Raw genomic sequence first — 25,978 nt, forward strand, 5'->3', positions numbered from 1 at the left:
TATATACAGATTATCAAATCATTCCATTATGTATATACAGAAATCAACATTATGCGTTTTTTTATTTTTATTTTTTTTTAACAGTAATGGTCAGTATAATACATAATAGTCAGAATAAAAGGTCATACCAAAAACAGTCTATTCTTATCAAATCCGCTTCAAAACATTATATTCAAAGTTATCTGAATTCATGTAAATACAGTTACTTCTGTTGACATTATTGGACTCTTTTTTTAATCACTTTACAGCAGAAGCATTTGACTTTATTTCTACAATGACTTCTTTCCTTATAGGAAAAAAACCTTATTTTGTTAAATATTAGGCTGTTTTAAAAGGTTGAATTTGTGTGCACCAACAGTTTCTCATTCAACAAGGCTTATATACATGGTGGTGTGAAATTAGCGATTTCATCATGATCTAATTACTGACATCAATATACTGTAGTTATGGCTTCCTGAGGGACATATAATTACAGCAGCTCATACAAGGTCAACCACAGCATATAAACACGTACGACCAACATCCCATATGAAAGATGCAGACAGCCTGACTTTACTCAAAATATGAATGACAAATACAAGGACATAGCATTTATGATGACCCTCAGCTAATAGTTACTTAAGCAATGCTTGCCACTTCTATCACATAAGCCTGTATTCTCCAGCAGTGGCCTTTAGTTAACATACTACTTTGAAAACCTATACATATAGTAAAAATTCACTCTGCTTTGTTCTAGTTTAATACAATATGTTCAGCTCAGCATTTACTCTTACCCGAGTCTGAATGTAGCTCATTCAACAATTAAAATCTTCATAAACAGCATTACATTCCATCTACAGGTCAACACTTTCATACATTTATACCCAGCCAAACAGTTGTTATTCACTAAAGGGTAACACTTTACGATAAGGTTTTATTTGATAACATTTGTTAACTAAATTAGTTAACATGAACTAACAATTAGAAATACTTGCAGCATTTATTAATCTTGGTTAATGTTAATTTATACATATACAGCAGTTATAATTTTTTAATGAAAAGTTGCATATGTTAACATTAATTAATGCACTATAAACTAACATGAACAATGAACAATTGTATTTTTATTAAATAACATTAACAAAGATTAATAAATGCTGTAAAAATATATTGTTCATTTTTAGTTCATGAAACCAAATGCTTTAACTAAAGTCAACGAATGGAACCTTACTGTAAAGTGTTACCCACTAAAGTAATATGCCATTTTAAAAATTAGTATGTAGGCTACATGCAACAACCGTATTGAGATTTTATTGAAATCACTGAAAATGTACAATACACAATCAATCTGATAAACATTCAGAATAATTTGAACTGCCTTGACACAAACCTGTTGAAATATTTAACTACACACTGTATGCATTTAATTTGGTATTTAATCTAATTTTTAATCTAAGCATTTAATTATTAACGATAACAACATAAATGAATTTATCATTATGATAATAATAAATAAATTTATGTATAAAGCCTCTTTATAAATCTCTGTAACCCTTACCAGCTTATGCACACAATTCACCACTGATAGCCTTAAAATGCCATAATGCATATAATGGATAATTCTGTTGGTACAGATGAAACACATGCTCTGGCACTGAGTATTTAGCATTAGTACTGTATAAGGCATATAATCTATTAATTCTTAGACAGCAAATGAATGCTGTTCTAATCACTGGCTTATACACAATGTCCATGTCTGAGTAACATATGATTTACCAGTTCTAGACACATCTACTAGAATAAAGTTTTATGGAAAACACATGCGTAATAACAGCATACAGTGTAATAACTTGTATTTAGCAAAGATCCTATGTTTGGACTGCAAAATAAAATTGCAAATATTAGCATAAAGTAGTAATTACTTGTAGGTCTACTGATTTTGTTTTTCCACCAGGATCAATGTAAATTTAAAGCTTGTAGTGTTTCATTAATGGGGTGGTGCTTGTTGATGATTATATATATCTGAGAGATTTATTTCCGGCCAGTGTGTTCTCTTTCCCTCAATTGAGGGCGCCATTGGCCAAGAACATAACAAATGAGAAGACAGCATTCTTCACTAAACACATGAGGACGAGAAAATACATTTAGAAAAAAAAAAAAAAAGGTGAAATTTTATAAGTAAAATTATCAAATACGAACAAAAATCAATGCCCTCAAACAGTGTCTGGTATGAATACTTGGCCTCGGACAGATAAACATAAAATCCTGTGCACTAAATATTATTTGGATCACTGAATATCCAAAAAAGAAATAAGGACAAACATTTCTGCATATATTGAAAACCACCTATAATGCAGAACATTAAGGCAATCCATCAGCTGAGTACAGCTGGTACATGATGAGTACACAACATTTCACCATATTACCAAGTGTCTTCCTTCACCTATGCACCAAAGCTCAAGTGCAAAGAGATTCCAAATAAAATTTGGTTATTAAGAGGGAACAGCATGACAGATGACAGAGAATTCTTTGGTTGAAGCACTGTGACAACCGGGTATACAGTTAACCACTAATCACTGTTTTAGGTCAGTCGATTCTTAGAAAGCGTTTTAAAAGTTATAATGAAGACAAACAATGGCTTAAATAAACACTTTTAGATATTGCACATTTGTAGAGGCCTGTATTTTACAGTATATTTAAGATTTTTGTCAGTCTCATAACCCAAAGCTAAGGTCTGTTTGCAAACTATATGTTAATTCCTGAATTTGGGAAAGCTCTGAACATTTTAATTTGAGGAGTTAACTAACTTTGCCTTCATGTTTGGAACTAAAATGCATCTGGTATTATAGATGAGGCCTTGGAAACCAGCAGTATGTTGGATATCAATGCAGTGATGTTTTTACATGTACATAAAACCAGCGCCAATGACAATGCCTTTATAATCAGCCTTGTTCAGTCATATAACTTTCTGCATTCAGTAGTAACTAAAGTGCTTCATCAGTACCACTACTGAAAAGATATGTTTAGAATCCCCCATTAGCTTATGCAAATGTATTATTTTCCAACGTAAAGGAAAACAGCTTGTGCAGTGGCCAGTGAATCTCATGCATTTAAGTACAAACTCTGGAACCCTAAAATATACTGCAGCTCTTTTAGTGTATACTATAGTACGAGTGGGAGGAGGAAGTGAGCTAGTGCGTTTGATTTCAGTGGTTTCTTATAGGTCAGATCAGCACTCTGCTTATTGAGCCGGCATAGCTGATTTGAACGTGAGCATGCTTCAGCCTGTGCAGTTCTGCACCTTCTCTCAGGTTAATATCAGCATCCTCCATGTAGTGTACAATTTGGAGTCTCTGGCGGGACCCCTGACAGTGCTGGTCCCATGTGCCAATGTTTTATTCAGTCAAAGCTCAGAGAAAGAAGCAGGTCAACACAGTGTCACTGACATTCCTTTAGGACCTGTAGTCCTTCTTGCTGTAGGGTTTGTTCCCTAGGATACTGTCCACTTCATGTATAATTGATGATGATAATTTTGGAAGAACCTGAATGGGAAAGTATTGGATTGAAGAATTAATGTCGCAATACTCTTTAAGTGCATATGCTAACGTAATTCGTGAAAAACTTACAAAAAAATAAATAAAAAATATATATAGATTATCATGACGTCATGTCTACTGAAAGGTTTCCCCTTTGGCCCATAAAGAAAAAGAAAAAGAAAAAGAAAAAAAAATATTTAGATATTTATATTAAGACAGAAGCTATTCTAGTCATCATTTTAAAGCCAGACAAAAGCATTTTTGCTTTATCATTTGTAAAAACAAACAATTGTATAAATATACAATTGTGTACATAAATATATAAATATAGTGTACATAACATATACTGTATACTTGTAAAAAAAAAAAAAAATGCTTTGCATATAAATAAATTAGGGCTGGGAAATTGAACGTGTTCATTTCTGTGATTAATAGTTTAATGCGCTAAAATAATTTTATGCATTTGTTTTTTTTCTTCACTTCCTGAAACTTCACTAATGTTTTTCCCCACATCATGTGGCTAAAATTGGCATATATAAATTTCCAGGAGGTACACGCTTGACTTGACTGCTCATCCTAGTACAGAAATTGATTGTGTGGAGAAGTGCACGCTTATTCATTACGCGTGACGCATTTACTGGGCATAATAAACACGGGAGTGGATTTACTGTATGGAGAATATGGAGACTTCACCCACAAGTGGTGAGCCAGGTCTGGGAGAGATACAGGTAAGCTACAGCATCGCCCAAAAACGCTGAACCAGTATCAAAAGCAAATCCGTGCAAGAGAGACTGAGTGCGCACGACAGAGACTAAATGCAGCCAGATAAATTAATAGCTTTGAGATTTTAAACTTTTGCATGTAAACTTAAGTTTCTCTTGCCAATAAAGCTTGATATTAATAGAATCTGCCCATTTGATCCTATTATTTAAAAAGTCAGCTGGAAAATGGCAAAAGATTTTGTCCAAATTTAATTACAGCATGTTCACTGATTTTATGGCATGACAACATATACTTAAATCAAAGAAATATACTTGTAAAAATGTGTCTAACTCTTTCTGCAAAAAACTGAACATTTTAACAGGTACATATTACAATAATTCAACTAAATCATAACCATCTCTTGCAAGTTTTGTGAGACAAAGTATAAAGTAAATATATTGTAATAATGTTATAAAATATATGATTATATTTTAATGTTTTGACAAATGTAAAATGTAACATGAATATTTGCAATTAATCACAGAAAACACAACCCTAAAATAATATAGTATATAGTTTATTGAAGACATTTATAGCACTTTCTAATATAAAAAAAATATGTAAAAAAGGATTTAATTACTTAAAAATGTGGTGTAACCATCAAGTGAAAGGTATTAAAATACTTTCCTTGCTCCTTGAATACATGAGCGTGTACACAACTTAATTATTCATTTCAAAAACGTTTTCAAACACATTTTTCAAAGTAAAATGTTGTTTTTTTTTTACAAATATCATACATGAGTCAAGAATTTCAAGACCTGAACAATTGATAAATATAAATAAAAGATTTTTTGCACTACTCACACCGACAATAATATTTTTTGAGAATTTCAGCTTTTAATGAGACAGATTTTTTTAGTTACACCACATTTTTTTAAACCCCAAAAATTGAAAACATTTTCATCATAGAAGAGATGTATTCTGATGTATTTGTATTTTTTATGTATTTTTGAATAACTTAATAGATCTTAACGTCACATCATTAACCCCTATATTTCATTGTTTGTCATGTTTGAAATAAGGTTCACTGACTCACCTGAATAGCTCCTATGTTCTCCATAAGTTGATCAGTGCTGGAGGTCCCCAGCAGCACACAGCTCACCCCCTCATTCCTCAGACACCATGCTAAACAGAGATACCAAAACACAACACGTTAACATCTCTGTAAAAACAACAGTGAACCTGGTTTTGTTGTCTAAAACTGCTTTTGAGATTATCTGTAAAGGTGATGGGAAAATGCAGTACAGTATACCCAGTCATTCATAAAATGAATCAGAAGTCAGAGCTAAGCCTACATAATGTCTAAGTGTGAGACTTTGATGAGTTTTGTTTAGTTCAGAAAAATTTATCTGTGGCATTTTTCAGTCAAATCAGGACTGTATGCTTATTTATATATCAAACTATGGCAGAGGTAGGTGTATTTTGAGTTTTAGCATATGTGGGCTTAAAGCTTGAACTCACTTTTCACAGCTGAAGCAGGTGTATTTTAAGCTAGAAAAATTCTGTCTTTTTTAAATACAATTTTGAACAATGGACACACTAATGGAGGCTTATTTTGAAACTTAAAAGGGATGAAAAATGAGGAATTCTGCCATAATTTGCTTGTCCTCATGTTGTTCCAAACCTGTATGACCTTGTTTCTTCTGTGTACCACAAGAGAAAAAAATTTTGTTTTGTGAAAAATGTTGACGCAGTTCTTTTTAGCCATACAATAAAAGTGGATGAGTTTGTCATTTCTTAACATTCTGCCTAAACTCTTCTTTGTGTTCCATGGAAGAAAGAAAGTCCAATGGGTTTGGAGCAAAATGAGGATAAGTAAATGAAGACAGAATTTTCATTTTTGGGTGAACTGTCCCTTTTAGACAGCAGTAAAAAGTTTAAAAATGACCAAAGCATTCAAAGCTCAAGAAAAACTACACATCTCAGAGGGACACAAAAGACGAAGAGCTGTCATCCCCTCAACATGACCACAAGAACAAACACATAACACACCTGATACAATGAAAGCACCCTGGTTCAAGTTTACTGTAATGTTCTGTCCAAATGTATACAGCCTGTAATTATCAGTCATCACTAACATCCTGAAACCACACAACACCCCTGCTGCTCCCCTGACCTTTACTGCTTTATTAAGAAAGGTTATGCACTGTATAAATTAATAGCTATACTGTAATTGGACAGTTGTGCCAAGGCTGGCTTAATGATTAGTGTGGAATACAGGCAACAAAACCTGAAGCTACAGAGATAAACATACTATTTGTCTATACATTTAAATAAACTTTATGTCCAATGGAGAAAACCAGATCTAAAATATTGCAATTCTCTATGCTGTTTTCCTCTTAAATTAGCAATTACAGTCATCTACTGATTTCAGTATGCCTAATGTGTTTCATTAGTAGACAAGTAGGACATGTTTATGGATCAACATCATTTGTTGTTCCTGAAATGACATTGCTGTCAACTAGGGACTAAATCGGTTAAAGGAACGAAAACCAAAAACGGGAACAAATATGTTATTTTACATACATTAAGCTACTGTATACTATGCTTGCTATGATTTCTATACTGATAATTCCCCCACATGGAAAAAAAAATACTTTTTAAAATATTTTTGCTTATTTTGGGTGAGACAAGTCCCTTATTTTATAGCTTGCTTTTCCAGAACAGGTCGCTTGTTTCTCTTGTGAGTTATGGAAACACTGCAACTGGTATTTCACCCACCCTTAGCACAGAGTACTGTCAATTTAAAAAATAATGTCATTAAGCATTCTTTTATGTTGTTCTAACTGGTTACCAATTGGAAAGGAGGCTGCGGAACGCTGGAACCAGAACGGAAAAATACAGTTTCTGCTCAGAAAAAACTGAAATGAAAAACATTTCATTTTTAGTCCCTGCTATCAACCAAACATTGCCCTCTGATTATCTGGACAGGGTTTAGAGTTAGGGTTAAAGTCAGGGTTGGGAATGGGGTTGTCTCGCACGACCACACTCGATCCATTCTGATCCATATTGTAGGTTATTCTGGACAATAACCTCCCACTTTGTCTGACATATAAAGCAACCAACCACAGTTCATCTTGTTTATATGTGCTGTTCAGGGCTGCATTTCTCAAAAGCATCGCAAGCTTAAGTTGATCGTAAAGACCACTGGCGCCAATGGTTTCTACGATCTACTTAGGCTTACGATGCTTTTGGGAAACGCAGCTCTGGTTAAGTAAAACTACTTAAAATAAAAGACTGGCATGGAAAAACTCAATCAAAATTCTATATGGCAATGTCCACAAACATTCATATACAAAACATAGAAGAAATTAGCAGAAATGCTAACAAAATTATTGTCTGACCAAAAGTACAAAAAGGATTATATCACATACAGAAAACAAACAATATACAGTTCTACTCGTAAATATCTAGTTTGCATGCTACTAAGTGTCTCAAACAAAGCTCTATCTATTAAATATCTATTAAACACTTCAGAGATTAGTTTTTCCACAACAAATGCTCATAAAATCAACCTGGTACCTTACACAACTTCTTTCTTGAGGCTGACTGATATAAACTTGACTCCCAGAAATTGTGTTGTAGTCACACAATTTGATTTGACGGTTGGGTTAGGGCTATGATTGGTTGATAGAAATGTTGTTTCAGAAACAGGAATCCTAATTCCGTACAGTAATTCACATTGTGCTGTTTAGATAATGTACAACATTTAGACATATGAATAGTCCAACACCATACTCCCACTTTTGACAGGACAGACACCAGCAGACACATGCAAACAGCCTGTCTTGAGCTCCAGGCAGGCGGACAGACAGACAGACAGAACGAGAGAGAGCAGCAGGGCCTGAGCAGTATTACCGATGGCCAGCTGGGGCAGCGTGCAGCCCAGCCGCTCTGCAATTGCCTGCAACTCTTTCAGCTTCGCCTGCTGACGACGGCCTTCCTCACTCAGAATCTTGTCCTTCAACCACTGGTAGCCCTGTTTCAAACACACAGCACACCTGCTCAGAGAGCCACACACCACCGTGGTGCTGAGCCACAGGAATAGCCTGGGGAAATTCACTGTGTTTGTGAAGTAATGAGAGAATGGATTATATCTGCACACATAACTGCAGGAACATGTTTTATGAAGGGGTGCTGAGGGGCAGTATGGTGGGGTGTGACACAAGTAACATTTAGTTTAGGCCACTATATATCAATGCACAAAACAAGCTCTTAGCATCCTTATACATTTGTTTAACAGTTAATAATGTATGGTACTTGCTGCTTAATTAAGTACATACTGTGTTTTAGACATGTCGTTTTTTCCAAATTATTAATAATATTTATGTGGCTATCATACAGGTCTGCTATTCATAATGGCCTTGTTTGTCCAAGTCTGTATGTATTATACACATTTTCCTTATATTGTAATGTATATAAATCTTTCTGAAAGCAAAAATACTCAATGGCTATATGTAAGGGATGGCAAAATATCACATCAAGAAAATGCATGTGTGCAGATGAACAGGAGCACTTCATAATCCCATAAAGTGACAAGCATAACGTTCCATAATACAAAAGAAAATTCATCTTGAAAAGACTCAAGCAAGGCCTCCACTTTTTTTAAAAACACAATAAACCTAGAAGGCATTTGAAAGAGAGTCATTAATAAAGATATGACAACAGTCAGGAGAGACAGAGGGGAGTGCTGAGGTTCACAGATAGAGAGGGGTTGTAGCACATGGCAGACGAATACCTTGAGTGAGGCTCTGGAGTAAGGAGGCACACCGCTGTCATACTTCCCTGAAATGATCCCACAGGCCAGTGGAGACCACGTCATGGCACCCACACCTGCAAAAACACCATTATGGTGTTTATGACATACTATGAACCTGCAACCATTACAGTGACTACACTTCCTCAGGCATTATGGGTGCATCATGCTTGTGCATTGTGCTTTGCTTAGTTTAGTATTGTTGATTACTAGCAGAGACTATTTAGCAGAGACTATTTGGGAATGGGAGAAACTGGAACACCCTACGGTCAACTGATGTTGAAAGGAAGTCCCGCCTTACAGGTAAAAGAGCCAATCACCTTTTAGATACAGACATTGCCTATCAATCGACTTGAGAACGTGCATGGGCATTAGCTATAAAAGATGGGAATTTTTTTTTTCTTTTAGCGTAATCTGAGGTAAAGAAGCACAATGTATGATACCAGTGTTGTCAGATTTTACTGCTGATTTGAAATATGTTCTTTGATTGTAATCTTGTTACTAATAAATTACTAAAATCTTCTACTAAAAATAAAAATCTTCTACTAAAATTACTTTTTTTGCACATTTTAATTAAAATAAAAATGAACTTTTTTATTTATTTACTGCAAATACTGTAAACACCTAATAAATGTAAAACAAACCAATAAATTGAATAGGTAAAATTTTCACTTTAGAACAGCTGTCTTTAATAGAAGATTTTAGTAATTTATTAGTAACAGCTTTGTAAAGCCAATACCAATTATCCTTAATTACTGGCTGAATATTATTTAGTAAACTTGATTCATGATGGATCTCCGAAATTGAGCATTATTACATTGATGAGCCAAAACATTATGACCACCTGCCTAATATGCTGTTGGTCCTTCGCGTGCCACCAAAACAGTGTTGACCCACAGAGGCATGGACTCTACAAGATCCCTGAAGGTGTCCTGAGGTATCTAGCACCAAGACATTAGCAGCAGATCCTTCGAGTCCTGTAAGTTGCGAGGTGGAGATCGGACTTGTTGGTCTGTGGAAATTGGATCTGGGGAATTTGGAGGCCAGGATAACACCTTCAACTCTTCATCATGTTCCTTAAACCATTCCCGAACAATGTGTGCAGTGTGGCAGGGTGCATTATCCTGCTGAAAGAGGCCACTGCCATTAGGGAATAACATTGCCATGAAGGGGTGTACCTGGTCTGCAACGATGTTGTTTAAGTAGGTGGCACGTGTCAAACTGACGTTCACATGTATGGCTGGACTCAGAGTTTCCCAGCAGAACATTGCCCAGAGCATCACACTCACTTCACCAGCTTGTCGTCTTCCCACAGTGCATCCTGGTGCCAACACTTCCCTGGGTAAACGGCACACATGTACATGGCCGTCCACCTGATGTAAAAGAAAATGGGACTCATCGGACCAGGCGACCTTCTTCCACTGCTCCAAGGTCCAGTTCTGACGCTGGCGTGCACATTGTAGGCACTTTCAATGGTGGACAGGAGTAATCATGGCCACTCTGACCGGTCTACGGTTATGCAGCCCCATACGCAGCAGTGTGCGATGTTGGGCCTCATGTATTCAGATAGAAGACAAAGGCAGGCCTAACACAGTCGTAAAACCTAACTCAGGCCCACATACCAAGTCATAAATCTTACTGATAAAAACCACGCCAAAATCAAACAAAGGGAGTCCAAAACAGACTACAAATCCCATGAAGCCTTGCTCACTAAAGGATTGTTTGTAGTCCAACCACATTGGACTGTTGTGCATTTCCGCCATCACGGGTGAGACCGGCAAACTGAGTTTATCCATTAAAGAATCAAAGACCGCGGGACGGTTTAGGAGCCGTCCACCGCGTCTCTGAGTGATAAACTAACAGCTGCTTTCTCTCCCACTATCCTGAAACCGGCTTTGGGGCCGTCACTTAATTCTCTCTCTCTCGTACTAACCACACACACACACACGCGACCCCTCACAAACATTCTCGCACACATTTTTGGCTAGTAGATAACTTCGTGATAAAGCTCAGCTTTGTCCCTAAGCTATCGTACAAGCAGATACACGCGGTAACTGGTAGACGTCATTGACTGGTTTCTCTCTGCCCACATTCGCGGCCATATTCTCTGGCCGGAAGTCTCGCGTGACATACTCTCCACGAGAGTCACGTCCGCCATTTTGTGTGCGTCCCTCCTTACGCACACACACACTCTCACACACACCCTCATGTGTTATAGGATTACTTTGGTTTCCATATCTAATCATATCACTGTTTAGTTTGTAGTTGTAAGTCAGAAGTTTATTGACTGCATTGTATTAATTATTAATTGATATTACTGCATAAATAAACTTTGTTTATATTTCAAAGAGAAGTGTTTTGGTTTGTTTTGCATACACCTGTGTCACATGCTGACGGAATGTCAGTGCTCGGATTCAAACCTTCATTCATTGTTTTTTTTTTTTTTTCGGAAATCGATATTCTTCGGATGTCGATTTTCCTAAGAAAACAATCCAATATTGAGACTATTATACTATCTGGTTATTAGTTCCTGATTCCAGGGTGGTGCCCCGGCAATATGAATCCTTATTAATATTCTATTAATTTTTGATAATTGATAATTATCTTTGATGATTGTTGAATTTGAATGATCAATAAGCTAGTGTTAATTTTAATTAATGTTTCATCGATGTTAATGATTAGTGATTATCTTTGATAATTGTTGATTTAAAGGATTAAAAAAAGCTAACATTGATTCTCATCAATGTTCTATTGATTTTAATAATTAATCATTATCTTTGATAATGATTAATTATTGCTAATAACCAAACCCGCTCCTAAACATAGCGCACTACATTTACTGGAGCCCCATATGAGGTTTTAATGAGTTAGATTCAATTAATTAATTTAAATATTAATTAATAACTAAATAAATAATTACCAATTATTTCTAATAGTAACACTGATCTAAACAACCAGTAAAGCCCTACAGCGATGCACTGTGTGTTGTGACACATTCCTCCTGTAACCATCATTAATATTTTCTGTGACTTGTGCCACAGTAGAGCTTCTGTCGGTTCGGACCAGATGGGATAGCCTTCGTTGCCCTTGTGTATTGTTGAGCTTTGGGTGCCCAACACCCTGTCTCCGGTTTTTGGTTCGTCCCTCATTGGACCACTGTCGGTAGGTACTCACTACTGCTGACCGGGAGCACCCCACAAGCCTTGATGTTTCAGAGATGCTCTGACCCAGTCTTCTGGCTATAACAATTTGGCCCTTGTTAAAGTCGCTGAGGTCTTTACTCCTGCCCATTTCTCCTGCATTAAACAAGTTGACTACGAGAACTGATTGTTGGCTTACCATCTGATCTACCCAGACATTGACATGTGGCCTTGTTAGGAGATGATCAACTTTATTCGCTTCACTTGTGAGTGCTCATAATGTTTTAGCTCATCAGTGTACATTACTTTCAACACAAAAATAAGACATTCAATAAGTAATGTTAAATAAGTTTAATAAGTTATGGCTAAGATAGCCTTACTCCACATTCAGTTAATTATTAATTCATGTTTTATTCATGCTTAACTAGTGCATTATTTTGGACCCTTAAAGTGTTACCTGATTTTATTAAGGTAAAACAGTTGAAGGCTGAATGCATTCACTTTTTAATGAGGCATGCGGCTGCTCCGCTCCAAACAAAATAAATAATAATAATAATAATAATTTTGGTTCATGGGAACTTGCATAGATCACCAAACCCTTGCATAGATGCTGTAGAAGCCTATATTTACAGTGCTTGTTGAAGTTAAATATTTAATAATGCATGATTGCCCCTTTAAATATTTATATATTTACACATTTATCACATATTTTGTTAAATGTTTTTTTATATGCATCATTTTTACTATTTACAAGTATTTATATAGAGTTTACCTTGATATGTTCAACAAGAGCTAAAATGATACTGTCCCTTTAGCGCATATTAACGAGTTTTGCAAAGTTTCTTTACCGCATCCGTGCTACTCTATGTGTGATTAGAATCTTAGGACATACATTACACACACAGAGTCAAACCAGACTTTTACTCTCCTCATATGTATTGACTAACGTATCAAAATATTTTTTTGTACAAGTTAAATTAAAATCTATAGGCTCTTGATTTTTACAAAACTTTCACCTTCACAGAAAACCAACAGATGCTTTACACTGGTCTGTAGAGCCATGTGGTAGAACAGAGGATGTTTTGAAAACAGTCTGTGGAAAAGTTTAACCAAAATAAATGCAATGTGGATGTATGGCATACCTCGACTCAACTAAAGTGATGGTGACAGCATCTGTGACAACTCCAGACCCACAGCAACCAAATACGCTTGCGACACAACACACAGTGAAAGGATCTCATGATAAACTTCTTCACCACTACACAACTCTAAAACTGGTGAGTGAAATCTGAACATTTACCAGCTAGTGGCTAATAACAGAAATTTTTTAGCTGCAAAGCGTGAAATTTGGTTGCATATGCGAGTGATTTACTAGCATTGTAGAAGGCTTCTACAGGAACTCTACAGGACTCTGCAGTAACTACAGGAACTCTACGGGACTCTGCAGTAAATCTGTATTAACTCTACATGAACTCTACAGGACTATACAGTAACTCTTCATGAACTCTACATAACTCTACATTAACTCTACATTAACTACAGGAACTTTACGGGACTCTGTAGTAAATCTACTTTAACTCTACATGAACTCTACAGGATTCTATGGTAACTCTACATGAACTCTACAGGCTCTACAGTAACTACATGAACTCTACAGAACTCGACATGAACTCTGCAGTAACTCTAAGAACTCTACGGGACTCTGTAGTAAATCTACTTTAACTCTTCATGATCTCTACAGACCTCTACAGGATCTCTACATCAACTCTTCATCAACTCTACAGGAACTCTAACTTAACTCTACAGAACTCTACATTAACTCTACATTAACTCTACAGGAATTCTACTAGAACTCCATTAGAACTGTACAGGACTCTGCTGGAACTATACAGAAGTCTGCAGGAACTCTACATGAATTCTATTGGAACTTCACAAACTCTATAGGAGTACACAGCAACACAATCTTGCACACACACCTATTTTATGGAAGAGCTCAGGCAACTGAACTTCCACTTTCTCTCTCTGGAACATGTGATATTCAGCCTGCTCACAAACAGGTGGGATCAGGTTAAATTGCCGTGCCACTGAGTACGCCTCCTGAGGAACATGTACACACACACACACATAAGAGACATAAGAGAGCTCATACTATAGACACTCTGGAACAAATCCATTAAATATACGTGTACGCATGTGTGAAGGGGATAAGGGTTTTCTTAATCATCAAAAGCATCTCTTAGCATGCATTAGCTACACATATAAGAGTAAAATTAAAACAGTTCCAAAAACCTACAGTACACTGGCATTTGCTATTTTGTCAGCAAAAGGTAACAAGTACTAGTTGACCAATATGGGGTTTAAATGGTTTAAATTTCCAGATGCCAGTATCTAGAGTATGATGAACAATGGCTGATATAATTCCTGTATATCCATAATATAAATATCCATAAACATAAAATGTACTCACACACACACACAAACTTGAAAACAGATTATCCATGGACAAGGCTGTTGGTAGATTATGTAAATGACACAATGGGAATTTAACCCTTCCGTGGACATGGTTTATCTCAAATTGGCCAAATATCAGCTAATTAATCAGTCTGGAAAATAATTCAGTCTATTACTAGTTACAAGTACAAGATTGATTCTTTATCATTATTTATTTTCATGTGAGAAAACAAAGTTTACTATATTTCAAGACCCACCATAATCTCCATAGAGCTCCAACGGGAAGTGCCCCAATACATGGCCATTCCCTGGTTTATCACATGGGTCATCGCTCGCACCGTCTCTGCCAATCAAAAAATTCACAATCAGAGTCTGGACAACACATTCAGACATTGAGGGATGAGGAAGGTAGATATAGTCAGTCGGGAAGAAAGGAAGATAGAGAGGTTGCAACATACAGTATCTGGCCATTTAAGACAAAGTATGCATATAACAGTAAAGTAATGGAAGTGGAGCAGAAGTAGATTCAAAGAAAGGCTAAGAGCAACAAAGGCCATTATATTCTTTATACAAAGTGACAAGGCATTAAAATTGTCCCGAAGTTTATGCACGTAATAACTGTACTCAGAGTTTTTCAGTAAGAGGAAAATAAATCAGTGTAAGACTCCAGACTGTATGACATCTCCACAAGGCTGCATTTCATTGACATTCAGCAGAGGAGCAATTTTCCATGGTCCAGCCTACATCCTACTACATGCTATTATTATACACTGATAACCAGAATTAAGCTTGCAGCCACATACCCTATTGTGAGAAAGAAACCAGATTAAGACACAAAAAAGAAAAACTCTGTATCAAATCTTGTAGTTAAAGGGATAGTTAACAAACAATTAAAATTCTGTTATAAATGTACTCAGCTTTGTGTCGTTCAAAACCTGTATGACTTTCTTTCCTTCATGGAACATAAAAGGAGATGCTACAGTAGGCAGAATGTTAGCCAATTGTTCACAATTCACATTCATTGTATGGAAAAAAAGATGCTATGAAAGTGAATGGTGACAGAAAACCAGGTAACACTTTACAAGAAGGTTCTATTTGTTAATATTGTTTAACATTTGTAAATGTAATAGATATCAGGAACTAACAATGAACTTTAAAAATGAACTATTTTTTAACAGCATTTATTAATCTTGGTTAATGTTAATTAATAAAAATACAACTGTTTATTGTTATTCTAGTTAACGCATTAACAAACGTTAATGTTCACAATGTTTAATTACAAATATATATATATATATATATATATATATATATATATATATGTTGAAATTAACATTATTAAGTTAACTAATGCTGTTAACTTGTGTCAAATAAAACCTTATTGTAAAGTGTTACTGAAAACCATTCTCTTTTTGGTTCCACAGAGGTTTGAAACAACATGAAGGTGAGTAAATAATGACAGAAGTTTTATTTAGTGGTGAACTATCCCTTTAATAATAAAATTACAATAATAACAAATTATCCATTCATGTATTATTATTTCTAATTAAGTATTATAAGAAGGTAAAAAGCAAACACTACAAATGCTGACGATAGGGAAATGCAGCATTCACAAACCACTTTAATGTACTGTATATTCTAGTTAATCAAATTTCCAATCTGTACCAACATATGAACAGTCTTTGAGTTAAAATGGTAGCATGTCTCTAAATGACCAATTTAGGCCACTGATTGGATTTTGCCGAGTAGCATTTGTGCTTTACAAGATTTGTGAAAAATACTGCAAAGAGAAGACAAACACATGCAAAGCTAATTCCATTAATGAAATATCCACATGCAGGGAAGTGGAAGATTTTATACCGCAGCCAATCATCTTGCAAAAAAATTATGCGTTTTTATTTGTGCAAATAAAATGTAACGTTAGGCTACAACATTGAAAGCTAGTTAAGGTGCTTTCATTTATCACATTATAATATGTATATGTACAACACTATACATTTATGTGTTTTTAATGACTGATAGAGAGGGAGAAAAAAAACTGATCCGCTCAGCACCTACATGACAAGTGCATTTATGGATAATGGAGTTTTTAAAACTGAGATCAAACGAAATGCATGGTAAACATTCAACAAAAAGAAAAAACTTGGGTAAAAAAGGAAAAACATTAACCATGGGTCAGTAAGATGCAATGACCTTCTCCAAATTTCACTTGCAAGATGGACAGGAGAGTCACAGAACTCAATCATTCTACGGCATACCAGTTTTAATAGGAATTTCTGGAAATATTCAGCATTTTATGGACATTGTCAGGTTTCTCAAACCAGGAAAAGAGGGCAAACTATCACAAATCCAAGACATAAAATGCTTTCGGAGACAGGAGGTCAGAACTCTCACTGAGGGTACCATGTACCTTCTATGATGAATGTTCTTGATTTTGAAGTGTTAAATGGATCTCCTGGTGATAAACAAATAAACAAAAGACTGTGAAAAGAGGTTTACCAACCAGCAAATGGAATGAAATCTTTGGAAGAAAAGAAAAAGCAGCAGAACTAGACCACAGCGGACTCTGCAAATCCCTGTTTAATGGGACCACACTTGAAGTCTGGGTCACGAAATGTGTGCACAAGCACGAGCAATCATCTTTACAGAGACATGACCTCTGAAGCATTAGGCTCAGTCTCTGCTACTAATCAGTTTAGCTACATAACCTTCACAGCTGTACAGCATGGTATCTTCACAGTTTTAAAGGGATAGTGAAAATTCTGTCATAATTCACTCACCCTCTTGTTGTTCTAAACCCGTATGTCTTTCTTCCTTGGAACACAAAAGGAGATGTTAGGCAGAGTGACAGCCTCAATCACCATTCACTTTCATTGTATGAAAACAAGATGAAGAAAAAGTGAATGATGACTGAGGCTAACATTCTGCTTAACATCTCCTTTTGTGTTCCATGCAAGAAGAGAAAGTCATATGGATTTTGAACAACAAGAGCACGAGTAAATGACAAATTTAAATATTTCACAACAGTTTGTGACTGATAGACTGGAACAGTCTCAAGAAAGGCAATATCAGCCAATCAGGACTTTGAAGAAATGAGGCAATAAAATCACATTGGTCAGTTGCTGATGTCGACAAGATTGTCATGCTATAGTGCTGTGAATATATTCTTGATGTAACCTAAACATCTTTCAATCATGCTTGTTTGGTTGTTTATCCCTTTAAATCAATGTGCATTATAAAAAGGAAGTTCATAAACAGTGTTGCTTTCCTCCATGTTTTTAAGCACTTCACATGGAGGATGTACTGTAAGTCAATTTAATGCTTTTGTAAAACTCAAAAGCAAGACCATGCCATTTTCTTTAACTAAATTATGACTTGACTTAAGCGTTAACTGCATTATGGATGCAACTGCTATGGTGCCAGCTTGAATACTCTTTACAGGCAACATGCTCCATTCACAAGATAATCATTTATCTCATATGACATTAATTTATCCTTCTGTAAATTATATCTGTCCTCGGATTTCTATATTAATGGTATGATTAGATTACTGCAGTAATAAAGTTCAGGTTTCTGCTGTTGGTCTCTGTGTGTTTGACATAAATATTTCTTTTACGAGTTGAGAGGTGGGTGACTGGGTTCCATGCTTCAGTGCAAAGTCAGTTTTTGACCAAATCAAGCTTAAAGTGATAGTTCAGAAAAATGAAAGTTCTCTCATCATTTACTCACCCTCATGTGATCCCAGATGTGTATGACTTTCTTTCTTCTGCAGAACACAAACAAATATTTTTAGAAGAATATCTCAGCTCTGTAGGTCCATACAATGCAAGTAATTGGTGACCAAATTGGTGAAGCTAAAAAAATCACATAAGGGCAGCATAAAAGTAATCCATAAGACTCTTGTCTTCTGAAGCAATGCAATCACTTTGGGTGAGAAACAGATCAATGTTTCAAATGTATTTATTTTTTTTTACTATAAATATCCTCTTTCAGAATGTAAAGTAAAAGTGAAAGTAGAGATTTATAGTAATAAAACAAAATGACTTAAATATTGATCTGTTTCTCACCCACACCTATCATATCGCTTCTGAAGATATAGATTTTACCACTGGAGCCTTATGGCTTAATTTTATGCTGCCTTTTTGTGCTTTTTGGAGCTTGAAAGGTCTGGTCACCACTTGCATTGTATGGACCAGGGGTCGGCAACCTTTTTGACATGGAGTGCCATTATTTACTTTACTGGTTAATGGCTGTGCCGACGTCCCGTACTGCCCCAAAATCACGCAGAGCGGTAATCTCTAGTACGCAAGCAATAGCGAGAGAGGATCAGGCTATTTTATTTATATTATGTTTTTCGCACCTGCATTCCAATCTACATCTTGATGTAATCCTTCCTCATGATCACGCAGCGTGTTTTCATCAGATGAATGGGAGACTAAACACTATTAAAGTGTGATGAGACTCACGCTGCCGCGTGCAAGCCATTCCCACATCACAAGCCGATCAACTATTTAGCCCTTTTCAGTGAATCGCACCTAAAAAATCCTAAAACTTTATTTCCAGGTTTAATTTATATTTTGAATTGACCACGATGTGTTTTTTTTTTGTTGTTTTTTTTAATCGTTTCTTGTAATTTTGAGTGTGACCACGGTTTAAGGAGGGTGTACCTGTATGCTGGGTTGGAAATCTCAAGGATTAATAGTGGTGTTTTCCTTATTCCATGACATGTTGTTCTGAAAGCAAAAAGAAACAAATGAAACACAGAATGTAGGCTGTCATCTGCGCAGCCTGACCAAAGCAACGGAGGTGCATTTTAACTTGCAAGATTAACCGAACGTGAAGTGCGAATGGCTTGCACGCGCTGCACGAATCAGTTGGGTACTGCAGCCTCGTCACATTTAACTTTTTGTTTAGCCTCCCATTCAGCTGATGAAAACACGCTGCGTGATCATGAGGAAGGATTACATCAAGATGCAAACTGGAAAGCAGGTGCGGAATTTCATATAAATAAAATAGACTACTCCTCTCTCTCCTCTCTCGCCGTTACTGGCGTGCCAGTAATTACCCCTCCGCATGCCAGTGCCATAGGTTTCCGACCCCTGGTATGGACTAACAGAGCTGAGATGTCCTGCTAAAAATCTTAATTTGTGTTCAGCAGAAGAAAGAAAGTCATACACATCTGGGATGGCATGAGGGTGAGTAAATGATGAGAGAATTTTCATTTTTGTGTGTACTATCTCTTTAAGTGAGCCATTCCAGCTGCTGGTAGTCACAGATGCAAACACACACAGCAGAAATGGGTACGACTGCCCAGCATCTTGACATGCACACCTACCTTCCATTGGTGTGTTGGGGTCGGGTCTGTTAGCAAACACTACATCCACATACTCTAACTGCAGTCTCTCCAGTGACGCTCTTAAACCTGAAAGGTCAGAAAACAAATTATTGCTTTTTAATGACTGTGCTTCAATATTTAAATGAAATGAAATGAAATCTTTGGAAGAAATGGAATTCATTCAGGAATGAAGAACTGAAGAGGGGTTAAGACATGTGTAATTATTTGGCCCTGTTTTGGCCTAGAAATATTTGACCTCAAGATTTAAAACACAATCCTAAGTATTTCCAACATGACTTACCTTCTATTATGTGTTTCCGGGACAAGCCTCTCTCCGTTTCTGCTCTAAAATACAAACAAAAGGGTAATTTACACAAAGTGATAATTAAGTGAATTGAACTTGATTGATGGATCAAATTGGTGCATCTGGTTAGGTAAATTCAGTATAAGTCATAATTAAAGAGACAGTTCATCCAAAAATGAACATTTTGTCATTATTTACTCACCCTCAAGGTGTCCCAAACATGTATGATTTTCTTTTTTACTTGGAACACAAAATGAGACTGGGCTGGATACTAGTCTCCGTCACCATTCCCTTTTATTGCATCTCTTTTCATACATTGAAAGTGAGTGGTGACTGAGGCTATGTTTCAACCTAACAGGTTTGGAAAGACATGAGGGGGTTTAAATAACAACAGAATTCCTATTTTGGGGTGAACTATTATTTGAATACAGATTCTGATGGTATATGAGGCTAATTAATATCAAAATGTAGTTGTTGATTTTTTCTACATTTCCCCAGTGTAAGCACTGTGGAAATCTAAAGCCATGAATGTTTGATTGTGACCTCACATCAAAGCTTGGCTTTGGCCTTTAATTTGCCCTGAGTGAAAGAGCACAGCTCAGAGGTGGGATCCGACCTGGACTGCGGATAGGAAACAATTAGAGCTGCGGCACTAGCCTATTTACAGAGTGAGGGTCAGTAGCACTTCCTTATCTATTTAACACACACAATCAAAATAAAGGAGAGCATCATTAACCTGATGCCCCTGTTCTCCTCACAACAGGAGGTACATACATTATATAAATCATCATAAACCTCTTCCTGACATACTGTACATACATGTAAAACAAAACACTTACTTTCCACCCCAGAATATCTTGGTGGTGATGACCAAACTGGAGCGTCTGTGCAAAGCATGAGATAAAATTGTTGAAAACAGAACAAAAGCAAGAAAATGCCAGACATAATTGGGCAAACAACAATACAAACAACAGTTTACACAGAGAACAAAAATATATGAACTAAGTCATCCAAGTTTGTTACTCATTATTAATTTCGTGTTAAAGGGATAGTTCACCCAAAAATGAAAATTCTCTCATCATTTATTCACCCTCATGCCATCCCAGATGTTTATGACATCTTCTGGAGAACACAAATGAAAATTTTTAGAAGAACATTTCAGCTCTGTAGGCCCTCATAATGCAAGTGAAAGGGTACCAACATTTTGAAGGTCCAAAAAGCATATAATGGCAGTGTAAAAGTAATCCATAAGACTCCATAAGGTTAAAATAATATCTTCAGAAGCGGTATGATAGGTGTGGGTGAGAAACAGATCAATATGTAAGTCTTTTTTCCCCCTAAAATCTCCACTTTCACTTTCATTTTCACATTCTTCTTCTTTTGTTTTTGGCACTTTGCATTCTTCGTGCATATCGCCACCTACTGGGCAGGATGGAGAATTTATAGTGAAAAAGGACTTAAATATTGATCTGTTTCTCACCAACACCTATCATATTGCTTCTGAAGATATACTTAACCACTGGAGTCTTATGGATTACTTTTACGCTACCTTCATACAGTAAGCTTTTTGGACCTTTAAAACGTTGGTCACCATTCACTTGCATTGTGAGGACCTAGAGCTGAGATATTCTTCTAAAAATCTTTGTTTGTTGTTAGCAGAAGAAAGTCATATACATCTGGGATGGCATGAGAGTGAGTAAACGATGAGAGAATTTTCATTTTTGGGTGAACTATCCCTTTAATAGAATTGTTGTATGAAAGCATTGCTTAACTAAGCTTGGTAAAACTGTATACAAATGCTATTCTGTAAAAAAAAAAAAAAAAAGAAAAAAAAAGAAAAGATAAATTGCATATATTCTGCAGAGAAGGATCTAAATTAAGGTTATTTGTTGAAGAGCTTTCATGATTAAAATTCTCCTCTCCCGAGAGGAAAAGATGTTGCAGATTACTTGAAACCACAGTCACTGTTTCTAAAAAGGGCTAAATCTTAAGGCCGAAAATAGACATCTTTCCCTGGGGGGAAAGAGCCTTTTCGCCTCACTGCTCGCATACAGTGAATGGTTGGATGAATAAAAGCTGATGCTCCCTTAAGTGCAAATTCCACATTAGCCATTCACAAACTAACAGGAGCTGCAAGGTACAAGCCAGCTTTTTTTCCATTGAGATGATGTCTGCATTTATTCTCTGAAAGTCTAAGCAGGAGAAAACTACACACAAACATGGCACATCACATGAAATGAGAGAATGTGTGTTTTGAACCCTTCAAGTAAACCCCAAAATAGAAAGTCCCATATGATTTTCTTTTGTGGAACCTAAAGGAATATTTAGCAGAATGTCCAAGCTGCTCTTTTACCAAACAATGAAATTGGATGGGGATCAGGGACAGCCATGGCCACCATTCATTTTCATTGTATGGAAAGGTGTGCCATGGACATTCTGCTAGAAAACTCCTTTTGTGTTCCATACAGGAAAGTCATACAGGTTTGGAATAACATGAGGGTGAGTAAATGGTGACCAAATTTTCTTTTTTGGGGTGAACTATCCCTTTAAAGTTGACATGAATTGCTGGTTGCAACCCATATTACTTCCATATGGGTGACAATGCGACATTTTTAAGTGAAACAAGAAAAAATGTAGGGCGGGATTTGATTTTATCTATCAGGAACTGATAAGATTGTGAAAAGTCGACATTACATATCAGAATGGAGCCAGACCTGAATGAGAGTTTGTTAAAACTATGCCTAAATAGCTATTTGCCTGTTGATTAACATTATCCAGTAGCCCAACATTCCTAAATAACATCAGTGGAAAAGGAATGTAATTTCAAAGGAATAGCAAGTCATACATTTTGGTTAAAGATTACAAAGAGAAACAATTTTTCTTTGGAATAGCATGCACAGAGAAATAATTTACACTAAGACCAGAAAAATGCATTAAGAAAGTAAATAATGTAATTTTTTATTTCATGTTGACTTTAAAAATGTGAAATCAATCTCTCTACCTCCATCCTTTCTTCTTGATGATACTGCCGAGAACCATTTCAGCCCTGTAAAAAAAAAAAACAAGGATCAATTACCAGGCTATTATTTTAGCCTAAAGATTTCTCACTTCTCATCACTGGTGATTCCCTGTACACAGATCCTGGAGAATTAAGCTAATGAAGCATTTATTTATGAAAGGAACTCCCAGTGTAGACACTGGCAAAAAGCTGTGTGTTTTTTCTCTTGTGGTTGTTGTCATGAGGATATTTGGAGTAGAGTTTAAACAGGGGAGAGAGTGGAGGGGAGGGAGAGCATCTCTGTGTGGCTAATGACAGATGTTACATTTCTGCTCCCAGGACCAATGTGTTCTTCATGAATGGTTCTCCCATCAGCCCTACTGAAGCCATCCTTATGCAGGACTGTGAATCCTTGTGACAGCTTGTAACAAATGAAGCGCTATTGGGCTCAAGAGGGCAGCAGATGTCCTTAGACATTCTCACAAACTGCATTAGTCTTCCTCTTTAATAAATAGCAGAGCAGATTAATAAAAAAACAAGAGGTCAAGATTTGGTTGGTTAGCATGGCGGCCATGCTAGACCCTTTTGGTAGATACCGTAACTGTACCATCTGGCTACAAAAAGCATCTTTCTTTCTTTATGGCCCTTTAAAAATTCCTTTTTTGCAAATATACATTACAGTAGATGTTTTATCAGAGCCCAATTTTTATGGAGGACTCTTAAAGGAATAGTTCACCCACAAATGAAAATTCTCTCATCATTTACTCACCCTCGTGCCATCCCAGATGTGTATGATTTTCTTACTTCTGGAAAACAGAAACAAAGATTTTTAGTAGAATATCTCAGCTCTGTAGGTCCATACAATGCAAGTGAATGGGGTTAAAAACTTTGAAGCTCCAAAAAACACATAAAGGCAGCATAAAAGTAAACCATATGACTCCAGTGGTTAAATCCATATCTTGTGAAGCGATTTCATCTATTTTGGGTGAGAACAGTACATCTTGGCATTGCAGTCTCTAGGCATGATCATGATTTCAAGCTCGATTACACTTCCTAGTGCTTGACACATGCGTAGAACGCTTAGATGGCACTAAAGGAAGTGTTATCGAGCTTGAAATCATGATTGCCTTGCTGATGTCAAGATTTATTGTGAAAAAGGAGCTATATTTTGGGCTGCTCTCACCCAAAACTGATTGGATCACTTCAGAAGACATTGATTAAACCACTGGAGTCTTATGGGTTACCTTTATGCAGACTGTATGTGCTTTTTGGAGCTTCATAGTTTTCGTCACCATTCACTTTGTATTCACACATTGTATGAACCTACAGAGCTGAAATATTTTTCCAAAAATCTTTGTTTGTATTCTGCAGAGGAAAGAAAGTCATACGCATCTCAGATGGCATGAGGGTGAGTAAATGATGAGAGAATTTTCATTTTTGGGTGAACTATCCCTTTAAAACTGGAAGGCCATGTGCCAGCTGAGCAACTGCAATTGAGATGAATGTGAATGCTCACGGATAGATTTCTCCAGGTATTATAGATCTCCGTGAGGAAAACCACTGAGTGAACATAGAAAGGCTAGAGTGATGATGTTTATAGAGGACAGTGTGTGTGTGAGTGATAAGGGATGGCTTGTTTATCTGTGCTGAAGTGTTTACTGTGTTGTCTTGATTATTCTGCATGAGCTTTAAACGCACTGAGCAGCAGCCTCAATCTCATAGCCAGCCTGACTTAGCATGAAACACTGATGGATAATGCAACACAAAAACACATAAGGTTCTGTCCTTGTAAACTCGTGAGGTTTGCTTCATTAAAGTGCCATTTTGTATCGTTAAGTGGATTTTCACTGAGTCAGGTTATTTCCCCTCAACTTTATCAGCAATCCTCTGACATTACAGTTTCATGGCATTGCAGAAAAATAAGATGCCACTGCTAAATTTACTGTGTGCCAGCAGTTTTGAGGCAATTCACTTTTCCTTTTTTTATTATTGCCTTGTACAAGTAACATCTGCTAACCAACTACTAATTTCTATCAGGAAGACTCGCAGATTTGAGTAAAATTTAAGATGACATTTATTTGATGAATATAAAAAACAGAAATGTAATGTCTCTCTTTGGCGTAAGCCCCGTCTGGCGGTCCGAAGAAGTTGTACTCGGAATGTCATATCCTGCCGGAGATAGGAGGCAGGAGGCGAGGAGCCTACCCCCGTACAGGACAGGACTCAACTGGTGACGGTGAGATGGAGGAGGTTGCCATGTTGACATGCTGAAACAGCAATGTGATAGATTGTGAGCAGGCTTATAAAACGATGGTTGATGCATGATTGGCTAGGAGTAACCTAGCTAATGGTGCAATGATGTACAGCTGCGAGTCTTCCCGCTAGAACTACGCTGCGCTTACATTTCTCTAACTTGGTTGACTTAAACATACCTAGTGTACAGTACAGATACCTGAAGGTCTGCAGTATAGTATTATAATCGTACATATTGAATTAATTCACATATTGAATTAATTAGCTTCCTGTTTTTAATAAGCATGTACCATGTTGTGAAAGGCTGATGTGTGTAATTTTTTTTATGTAAAAATTCTTTAATATGCAGCTTAATATGCAGAGTCGTTTGTAGGTTGATTTCACCGAAAAGTGTAACGTTGTGGCACTATTGAAACATTTATCTGTTTGAGCAGTCTGTCAAGCCCGACACAGCAACATTGGCT

General features: G+C 36.5%; 1 protein-coding gene across 6 annotated transcripts in view; it reads right to left on the reverse strand.

Annotated features, from left to right (window-relative positions):
* Positions 1 to 45: 45 nt before the first annotated feature.
* The window catches only part of LOC127419706 (voltage-gated potassium channel subunit beta-2-like), a 109,779-nt gene continuing 83,846 nt past the window's right edge, over positions 46 to 25,978 (reverse strand). For 5 of the 6 annotated variants that reach the window (XM_051661349.1, XM_051661348.1, XM_051661350.1 and 2 more), the window contains 10 exons: positions 23,265 to 23,309; positions 21,103 to 21,147; positions 20,261 to 20,304; positions 19,960 to 20,046; positions 14,882 to 14,967; positions 14,150 to 14,270; positions 9,016 to 9,110; positions 8,136 to 8,256; positions 5,314 to 5,402; positions 46 to 3,521 (listed from right to left, as the gene is read on the reverse strand). In XM_051661349.1, coding sequence (XP_051517309.1) covers positions 3,432 to 3,521; positions 5,314 to 5,402; positions 8,136 to 8,256; positions 9,016 to 9,110; positions 14,150 to 14,270; positions 14,882 to 14,967; positions 19,960 to 20,046; positions 20,261 to 20,304; positions 21,103 to 21,147; positions 23,265 to 23,309 — 823 coding nt within the window. In that variant the 3' untranslated portion in view covers positions 46 to 3,431. Of the gene's footprint in view, positions 3,522 to 5,313; positions 5,403 to 8,135; positions 8,257 to 9,015; positions 9,111 to 14,149; positions 14,271 to 14,881; positions 14,968 to 17,034; positions 17,080 to 19,959; positions 20,047 to 20,260; positions 20,305 to 21,102; positions 21,148 to 23,264; positions 23,310 to 25,978 lie in introns of all 6 variants that reach the window. The other variant, XM_051661351.1, reaches the window with a different exon arrangement.

Source organism: Myxocyprinus asiaticus, chromosome 29 (genome assembly GCF_019703515.2).
Source record: "Myxocyprinus asiaticus isolate MX2 ecotype Aquarium Trade chromosome 29, UBuf_Myxa_2, whole genome shotgun sequence".
Classification (NCBI taxonomy): domain Eukaryota; kingdom Metazoa; phylum Chordata; class Actinopteri; order Cypriniformes; family Catostomidae; genus Myxocyprinus; species Myxocyprinus asiaticus.